At 48.1% G+C, this 9,644-nt stretch overlaps 1 protein-coding gene across 2 annotated transcripts in view; it reads right to left on the reverse strand.

Moving 5' to 3' along the window:
• Nucleotides 1-8,862: 8,862 nt before the first annotated feature.
• Nucleotides 8,863-9,644, reverse strand: part of MEIS1 (Meis homeobox 1) — a 125,495-nt gene continuing 124,713 nt past the window's right edge. Inside the window, exon 12 of one of the 2 annotated variants that reach the window (XM_045009421.1) lies at nt 8,863-9,644. This exon is cut by the window's right edge and continues 69 nt beyond it. In XM_045009421.1, coding sequence (XP_044865356.1) covers nt 9,430-9,644 — 215 coding nt within the window. In that variant the 3' untranslated portion in view covers nt 8,863-9,429. The other variant, XM_045009422.1, reaches the window with a different exon arrangement.

The following is a 9,644-nucleotide window of genomic DNA, read 5'->3' on the forward strand; positions in this document are numbered from 1 at the left end:
CCCTCCTCCGAGGGGAGGAGGGGACAGACAAAGCAGACAGGTTAGCCCAGGAAAGAAAATAAACAGGCGAGAGGCTGCGTCTCTTCCTTTGGTCTTTCCTGCTGGCCTGTCAACAAATTGTCCTAATAACCATCCCAGCCAGGCTTGTGTGAGATCCCAACTCCAGCTCCCAGGCTGAACGCTAAAACCCTGCCAGGAAAACCTGGGGCTGCGCCGCTCCACGCCTCGCGCTGCCTAGTTTAGTTTATTTTATTTTAACAAACAAGAACAGTCCATCTGCACTCCTATGTATCTACAGCCACGAGGCTGCGCCTGGTTGTTTTGTTTCTAATTGTGTTTTACCGGGATGATTCCTTCTCGCTTTTAAAACAAGCGGGGTGGAAAAGTACTCACATTGGGGACCAGGGAGGTGGGGCAAACCGCGTTTTTATTTATACCTTTGACATTTAAAAGAGCATAATTAATTTGTCCTGCTTGCATTAACATTGCCGAGGAAGGTTCAGAAATCTAACCGGCAAAAAAAAAAAAAAAAAGTGGGGGGGAGAGGGAAAGAGATAAGGTCGCTTGCAAAGCCTGGTATTTTTTTCCTTGAGATCTGTAATCAATCACTCGACTAGGAAGCAGCAAAATAGTAAAGATTCGATAGATTAAAATGCAAATGAAAGGTAGAAAAAGAAACATTAACATGGCAATCAGAGATTTAATAATCGTAAATCACGGTGGATTGTTGTTGGGTTTTTTCCTCCTTTTTTGCATCTGCAGTTTGTGTGTGTGTGTGTGTGTTTTAATGTTTTAATCATATTCGTACTAGAAATAAATAATTTCGGAAACGAGACTAATTTTTCCCTATTTTAACCGTGGTCTAAAGCACTATTTTTTTAAAAAGTATGTAGCTCCAGATTGCAAACTATCATAAAAGAAAAAAAGCGAAGTTTGGTAAGTTCACACGGGGATTTGAAGGGGGTATATTAACCCTACTACCTAGCCGTTGCGGTTTCTTTTACTTTCAAAGTGAACTAACACATGAATGTTTATGAGAAAGGAAACAACTGGCCTTGATTTACATATTTAATTCTAGCACCGAGTCGCACTGCGGCAAAAAAAAAAAAGTCAGTTCGCGAAATTAAAAATATAGCGAACAAAAAAGAGATTTGACGTATACAATCAATCCATTAGGTCCAGACCAGTTTCTTAGAAGATTGTGCAATTTCCAAAATCAAGGAACAACGCTCATTCAAAGCGGTAGCAAATGAACAAAAGCAAATGGATCGCAAATCCAGTTAAACTATCTGTCCTTATCGGTACCGAATATTTCTGTGTCCTTATATTACTGTGATCCCTTTGAAACCGCTATTTTAAAATTGCTATTTTGTTTCTTCACTTCCATGGACTCTAATCCAGTATTCTATGAATGGGTTTGGTTAAGTATTGATATGATTATTCTCCAAGAATGTAGCCTACACATAATTCTTTTAACTTTAGAGTGCAACACATGGACTTAATTTTGTATTACGGGGCGGGGTGGGGGGGGGTGTTAATCTTTACTTCGTTGGTAATCTTTTGGGGATAGAGTGATACCAGAGGGTTGGAGGGGATCCTTCTCTGGTCACATTTTGAATAGCGTTACCCTTTCTCTTTATGTACGAGGTGATCGACGTTAGCTTAACATTCTCCATGTCCCCTAAATTAAAATAAAAAGGTAATTGAATGCAGGGGATAGCTTTTAGAAACTCAACCTCTTACTTAAACGTGGCACCCAACTCTGGATCTGTCTCCTTCCCCGCCTCTGGCTAAACAAATCGAGTTTTCACTGTTGAGAGATCCCTGTCACAGCCCAATAACGTATTTAGTTTAAAATTACGCGGGGCGCTTTCCCCTCCCACTCTGTATCCCCCTCCCCTTATTTAGGGTCTCTGCAACACGCTGACTTAAGTTCCCCAAGCTCACACAAACTCGCCACAATGTTAACGTGTCATCCCTCTTCGCTACTTAAATACTCCCTTGAATCGACAAATGAACTTCACTTGGGGTCGGCGGAGCTGCTGGCTTATTTCAAATGCAAAACGTGCCATTGGTTTGTTCTGGGAGGGGGGTGTGATTTGTTTCATTTGGGGTTGCGTGGGCTTTTTTATTTCTTTTATTTGATTTTCTGTTGCATTTCTCTGCTTACCAACCCCTGCACCCGCCACCCACCTAAAACGAAGCGCTCTAACAACAGGACGATGATGCTGATCACTCCAATTTTCCAGCTCGTATTAATGAAAGTGGAGTGCCGGAGAGAAAACGGGGGGGGGGGGTTACCGCTGGTTGTTTTAAAGTAGTGACGCTGGCGAATGCGCCCACAGATTTGTTCTCGGGCGAGCTCTCCATACGGTCCCATGCCTGCGATGGAGTGGGGAGAGCTGTCGGCCCCACTTTGAAGGGGAAGATGTGGGAGACTCCCCGATCCTTATTCAGAATTTACATCTGATCCCCGCGCGGGGAAAAACCCCTCCCCAATCAGTGGCTACAGCTCATTTCGTTGAGATGCGAGACAGGTACTTGGTCTAGCATTTCTGCAAAAGGTTACACAAACCGCGGTCTTTCAGACAAGCGTTGGGCTGCCCTGCCGCGTCTGCACCAGCTCAGAGATTATATTTATTTATATATATATATATTTGCACGCAGTCCTAAAGCCCGTGAGTACTTGTATTAAAACGGGACAAGCCGGACTTTGGCAGCCTCTGACCCCAGCATGCATGGCTCGGTTTCAGCGATCGCCCCCACCCCTTATGAGATAATGCAATTACAAACATCAATAAGGAGCTGCAAGGGGAATCATTATGCGGTGACAGTGATAAATGATGGTGCCGAAATAGCAGGCTTTTTTTTTTTCTCTCCTAACAATCCAGGAGCCCAGGGGCTTTGGGGGCTGAACACAGTCACCAAGGAAACAGCTGACATCCAAAATGGCACCAAAGGGAAAAAAAATGAAGTCTTTCTTTCGCCTTTCACTCGTCCCCCCTTCTTCCAAAGAGTTTAGTTTCGGCTTTAGCGGCAGCTGCCACACAGACATTTAAGTTATTCCACACAGGAAAGGCCAGGGAGATTTTTCTCTGTCCGCTACATAAAACAGAAAGCTGGCTGCCCAGACTTTATTAACTACTTTCATGCAAGTATCTCGGGGAGCCGAGCAAAGGCAGATCCCGCATTTCTGAGTAGGAACATGCTGTCTCCCAGTCCCAAGGCTTGATATTCACTCTGCCACCTTCCCTCGCGTTAAGTGGCCTTTGCCTGCAGCCTAAGGACTTGGTTACCTTGTTTTGTGTCCCTAGCAGAGCTTTCTAGTGAGCCCAATAAGCGTCCTATGAGGGCTCCAACTAGCCAAAACAAAGGGAAGCAAATAGGTGTTTTTCTCAGGCACCATAACAAGGTCACGGAGCCAGGTAAATACCCAGCAATTTTCCAGGCGCGTTCAGGAAGGCAGCGGGTTGCTGGGACATACGGTGATAGATGACCCAGCCCTGGTGGATTGAAAGGCAAGATGGTGCCTTGCGACGAATAAAAACACGGGCCCTGGCTCCTAAATGTGCCACTTCTTTTCCCTGCGTTCCCCGTGGCTGGCTGCCGGCCCACGCGTGTCAGTATGGGGCTGGGAAAGAGCAGCGAACCCCTTTGCCTTGGGATGGGACCGGCAGCCGGGGGGACAGGCGCTCGCCCCGCTCAGCTCCCTTCGGGGGCTTTTGGGAGTGAATGCAAAGGCTCCCTCTGGGTTTCACTCTGCTGGACGGGACACACACACACACCCGCCTTGCAGGGGCTTCCTTCCCACACCAAGCGGCTGCCCACACCCCAGGAAACAGGAATGAAGGTAAGATGCTGCCCACCCCCTTCATCCAGAAGGATCCCAACACCACTTGGCCCACCACTGACATGTAAAATGAAAGGCGTTTCGCTCCCCGGTGGCTGTAACTGCCTTTATTTGCTCTCCTCTAGACACACGCTGGTCTCTGGACAACGGCCCGCAGAGCCTCCGATCATAGCGAGAGCCTCCCCCCGGTCCCCCTTTAGGGGAGGGCTGTGGCGGCCGGGGTTGGAGGTGGGGGGAGAGGGGAATTAAGGCGCTCGCTATTAGACTGGCTTTAAAAGTAAAGTCTTTTTTCCTCCAGGGCTCTCGCTTCTCTCGAGGGGCGAAGCGAAGTCACTGCAGTGTGTGTGTGTGTGTGTGAGAGAGAGTGACACAACTTCACGAGCTCAAACTACCTTCTTACTCCTCCGCTGTTTCCCTCGCAAACTAACGCGCCCCTCCCAGGGCCAGAGCTAGAATATAATATATTTCATTTCCGTCCCAAGCGTCCTTCCTGAGCAAACTGCAAAAGGCCCGATCCCCTCCTGCAAAAATACTTGTTGGCGTCTCCTCTGAACCTCTCACCCCCCAAAGCCCAGACACACACACCCCCCATGAGGTTACACGTGTTTACATAAATGTACCTCTCCACAGGCACAAATTATTGCTCCTGAAATAGTTGTGATCTGGACAGGGCGTCCCTAGGTAAATAAAGCCCCGCTGAAAGGCATCGCTCCGTGCAGCAGGCCCAGCCCCCACCTCAGCTAAAAAAGCCGGCTGGAGAGTGCTGCTCCTGGGCTCGTGGTTCTCTCTTCCCCCACCCCACCGCGCAGGAAGGGGGAAGAGGCGGTGCCCGGTTCTCGCCAGCGGCCAGCTGCGATCGCTGCGCCCAGAGCGCCCTGGGGTGACAGGAGCGCCCCGGAGGGGGCCCCGCGCGGCGGCTGGCACCTAGCGGCGGGCCCAGAGGCCGCCCCCCGGGCCCGGCATGGCCAGACAGGAGGAGGAGGCGGCTGCAAGAACAGCCCCGGCCGGCAGCAAACTCCTCCGCGCCACCTGGGCTCGGCGCCTTCCCGCGCACGTGCGCCGCTGCCCAGGGGAGAGGGGCGGGGGGAGGCGGCCGCGGAGATCACAGCGCCGCTTACTGACGCCGCGGGGGCCCCGCTTGGGCTAGAAGAAAGTCAAAGGAAGCACATGGCCTTAGAGTTCATGGCCGCCCCCCCCCCCCGCTCCCACCCCCCGGGGCGGGCTGGACTCACTGAGTTAAGGCGATCCCCAGCCTCTCTCCCAAATCACTTGGCAAGGAACAAATGGGGGGTGGGGGGTGTTTTTTTTTTTTGCTCTCTTGCTTCTGCCGGCGCTCAGCTGAGCGGAGCACACGGCCCCGTCCCCAGTGCGCGCCCAGGAGGGGAGAGAGACGGGCCCGGCTGGCAGCGGGGGCTCCGCTGCGGCGGGGTGCGAGCGCCCCTCTCCCCACCCCCCAAACCCTGACACAAGCGCGGGGGGTGGGGGGGTTATTCCCCGCTTCTTGGCAAAGGGCGACAAAACCTGCCCGGTGGCAGCGAGCGGGGGATCCCCGCGAGTGGGTCTCAGCCCCTCCCTACACTTCCACGCGTCCCTAATCCGCCAAGCGAGTCCCACGTGAGACCGCGAGTCGCTCGTGGCAGGGCTCATTCTTTCCCCAGCCCCGGTTGCAGCAGGGAGCCGGTCTCCGGCGGCAGGAGGCGCGGCGGGACCGGGGGAACCGAGTCATTTTCCCAAACCCCCAAAAGATGGCAGTCGAAGCTGCCATTCGTCCTCCTCGGGCTAGGAAGAGCCAGCGAGGGCGCGGGAGGAGGAGGAGGAGGAGGAGGAGACCACTGGGCGGTTCTCCCTCAGCCGGCCGGAGAGTTGCGTGGTTTTGTTTTTAACACACACCAGCGCGTCCCCCTCTTGCTGTGCCCCGGATCGCTGCCGATCCCCCGCTCGAGGTGCGGAGCGCGCACACACACAGACACACGTACACACTCTCTCACAGCGACGGTCCCGATCACTTGGTGCTTCCAAGCTAAGCGCAACCCAGCTTGCCTGCCTGCTGGAAAGCACAGCGTTGGCCTATCCACGCAGGGCTGGGGGCCGGGGGGGGGGGGGGGAATAAAGCCTCCCCAGCTATTTGTTTCCCCCTCTCTTAGGGCAGATCGCGGCGGATGAATTGCAGACTGGCTGCCAAAACTTTCTCTCCCCCCGCGCTCTCCCCCCCCCCCCCCCGCAGCCTTTGCTTTGAATGCGGGGTAGCTAGGAAACAGCCAGCAGCCTGCGAAGACGGAATTCCCAACGTGTAAAACGGAGCCATTGAGAGAGTGCAATAAGGCGTGAGGGGGAACTAATCTCCCCATTTACATGTTTGTGGCAATTTTATCTAAATGAATTTTAATGCTAAACGAGGGATAATTCCCTATTTGTAACCCGTTTACTTCTCTTTCCTGTGCCCCGAAAGCCGCCTAAGATCATGCGATGAACAATAACAATAAAAATACTGTCAAGCAGATTCTTCATTTGGAATGTGTTATAATTACAGCGGATTCAATGGCTCGGGGTAGAAAAGTGTTTTTAATGTGAAATGTACCAACCTCTCCCCCCCCCAAAAAGTCATATTAAGGAAGGGGCCTTTTGTGAGTCTTCTCCCCACCCCCAAGAAAGGCACAAACGCGTGTGCTCTTTGTTTGCTGCAGGGCGGTTTGTTTTTGTCTTTTAGGAAACATTTAAAAAAAAAGAGAGAGCAGAAAAGCAGCAGCAAACCCCGCTCCGAGCAGTCCCATTTTGGCACAGAACTGGCCTTATAAACTCACAAGGCAGGATCAGAGATGTGCAATCTCCTCGGTATAGTGGCCCTTTAAAAAGCTGGGGGGAGCAGAAAGGGGGGAGAGAACCGATGGGGGGGGGGATACCCACTGATTGATTTTCCCAATTCACTAGGCTCCAGAAACCAACCTGACTCTCCCCTGCCCTAATACTCCCCAGCTAACCCCCTTCTTAACCATCCCCATGCACACAATTCATCCAATAGGTCTGATTCTCCACTCCTTGGCCCTGGTGTAGATCGGATAAAGTCAAGGGAGCTACACAAGAGTAAAACCCCTCCGGAGTGAGTGGAGAATCAGCCCCACGGAGTCCTGGGCTGGGACCTGATCGTAAGCAGTGGGGGAGAAATGGATGGTTAGTAGTAGTTTTAAAACACATTTATTATTTAATGGAAAAAGTAAACAAATGGCCATTAACTGCTAGTAACCACCTATCAGGAGGGAATTATTCCCATCCAGAGGACTATTTGCAGACTGAACGCTGCTCTCCTTTCTAGATTTGAGTTTTTAAAAAAAAACCTGCTCCAGGGGGAAAGTGGGGGTGGGGTGGGGTTTAAGGCTAAAGGCTTATTTAAATGTCATAAAAGGGAGGTGTATTTAGAAGGGAGACTTCTGAAGCACACTCCAATAAACAAAAGGTGAGAGGGCACAGGACTGCTCCAGCAGGTAAGCCAGTCAATCAAATATCACCTAGTAAACCCACCAAACAACTGGTTCCTCTTTTCAAATGGAAAATAGAATTGTTCAGGGCGGGTTTATGGGGTGACATCTACTTGAATGGCAGACTTCAGCGCTTTAGCCAGTCAGATGCTACCTTTTGTTTATCAAGCAATCGCAGCTAGAGGTTTGGTTTTTTACGAATTTGTCTTAATTAAAATATTTGTATATTTTCCTTACCCTTAGGAAACACTTTTTATAGCTGTGATTATATTTAAAGAAAATTATAAGGTACTGCAGCATAAACATGTTATTTTGTACTATTTAACTAGCTGGCTGCAGTGCAGAAAGTACAGCTGTACTGGAAAATTGGTTAATGATCAGTCTTCAGCCAATCAGAGCACAAGACTTATTTATGAGCATTAGATTTTAAAAGTCGATCATCCTTAGTTTGAGTAGTTCATTTGCCTACAAATATGCACTTATCTCAGGCAAGGTTTTAATTTTTTTTTCTAAATACACTCAGTTCAAGAAAGTTTAATCTGTCAATGATTCAAGTAATGTAAATAAGGTATTAGAGATGTAATTCAGGGAGAGAGAATATTTCAAATGTTCATCCACTATTCTGCAGTTAATGCTCTAGGATGTTAAATTTGCTATTAGGCAACAGTTATTCTGACAATTTGCAGTGTAAGCTTTAAGAGAGTTTCTTTATATAGAGTGTAGCATTACTTTTAAATAAGGTACTACCAGTTTGATATTTAAATAGCAATTATAGTTAAATCTTTTTAAAGTTTAATCTTGCAGATGCTGGGTTCACATATTACTAGAAAATCGCTACAAATTTGGGGGGGCAGCAAACAAAGGTTTCAAGCAGTGGAGTCAGCATGACAAAAAATAATTTGTTTTTATTTTAGATTCAGATTTCATTACTGCACTCAAACTACTACAACTGGGCTTTGAGTTATTATACAATCCAAACTGTTTCAATCAGAAACTCTAAGACTCAGTGTGCATTGATTATTATTAATAATAATTAGCTCCTTGGTTTCTTGATAGAAAAAGGCTATCAACAAGCATTTGTTTAACCACAACAAAAAGTATAATTAGCTTATCCCACTTAGTAAATCTGTATGCATGCCAACTCATACCAAACTGCTACTTTTACAAAAAATTGCAATAATACAGTTCATTTTTCCAGTCCTTTTTGCACAAAATTTATTTACAATGTATACATAAACGCTCCATGATGGGACTATGGAAAAATGCACACGACTGATGCTTTGCCCAGAAATAAAGTCAACATATTAAAAATAAATCTTCAGTTCCATGTTTTGAGCCGCATAAAACAGGAAGTGATGTATAAGTGTGGCTGAATGGGGACAATGATGCTCTGATGTGACAATTAGGCTTCAAATACACTGCCTTTTGGTTTCCATGCTTCCTCCTACCAGTCTCCTTAAGACACTGCCTGCAACAGCTGATTAATCATTGTTGATGACTGCAGTTTTTCCCATCCTTCCCGATTTACATCTGTTCAGACCAATTCAAATATGGTGAGTAAATGAATTAGACATGCAAATTCACGCCCCAGGCTAGAGAGAGGGAGAGAGAGAGAGAGAGAGAGAGTGTGTGTGTGTGTGCATGGCTGAAATCCTAGGATAGAAGAAAGATTCTTCTGCCTGACATAGTTATTTTAATGCTCTAAAAATCCTGCAAATAAGCCCTTTCTGTCATTTGCAGGATAACTGTAAGGCTTTTTAACATAAGGAGGCTTCTGGAGGAAGTGAAGAGCTATGGAAACAACACACATAGTGTGGAAAAATTTCACATTTTTTTAAAAAAATCTATAAGAAACAACGTAATATGGATAACAGTATAATAGCATTTTACAATATTTCACTCTTTGTTCTCTTCGTGTCTTAGATCGTTATTTAGCGTGTCCCCAGAAGTTGACTTCAGATGGTGTTTCCTGCTTTCCAGGGTCCCTCGGAAGAATAGGATTGTTCCTTGGTCCAAAGTAGATGCCAAGAATGGAACTCCATAGTCATTGCAGAAAGACAATATTTGAAGTCTGTCATCGTTGCAGACAATGCATATTCCCTTAAGCTACTGAGCATGAATGTCCATCACTTGTCCACTCATTGCTGGGTCTCCTGTATTAAGCATTGTGGGGCTAGATGCTGACATTGGCATTCCAGGGTGGGGTGGTCCTCCATGCATCATCATTGCTGGGTGGTGAGGGTGTCCAGGAATGTAGGTATGCATGGGGGGCCCATGACGCAGCTGAGCAGGATGTGGGGGCATCTGGGGCGGGGTATAAC

Source organism: Mauremys mutica, chromosome 3, assembly GCF_020497125.1.
Source record: "Mauremys mutica isolate MM-2020 ecotype Southern chromosome 3, ASM2049712v1, whole genome shotgun sequence".
In the NCBI taxonomy this organism is placed as follows: Eukaryota; Metazoa; Chordata; order Testudines; family Geoemydidae; genus Mauremys; species Mauremys mutica.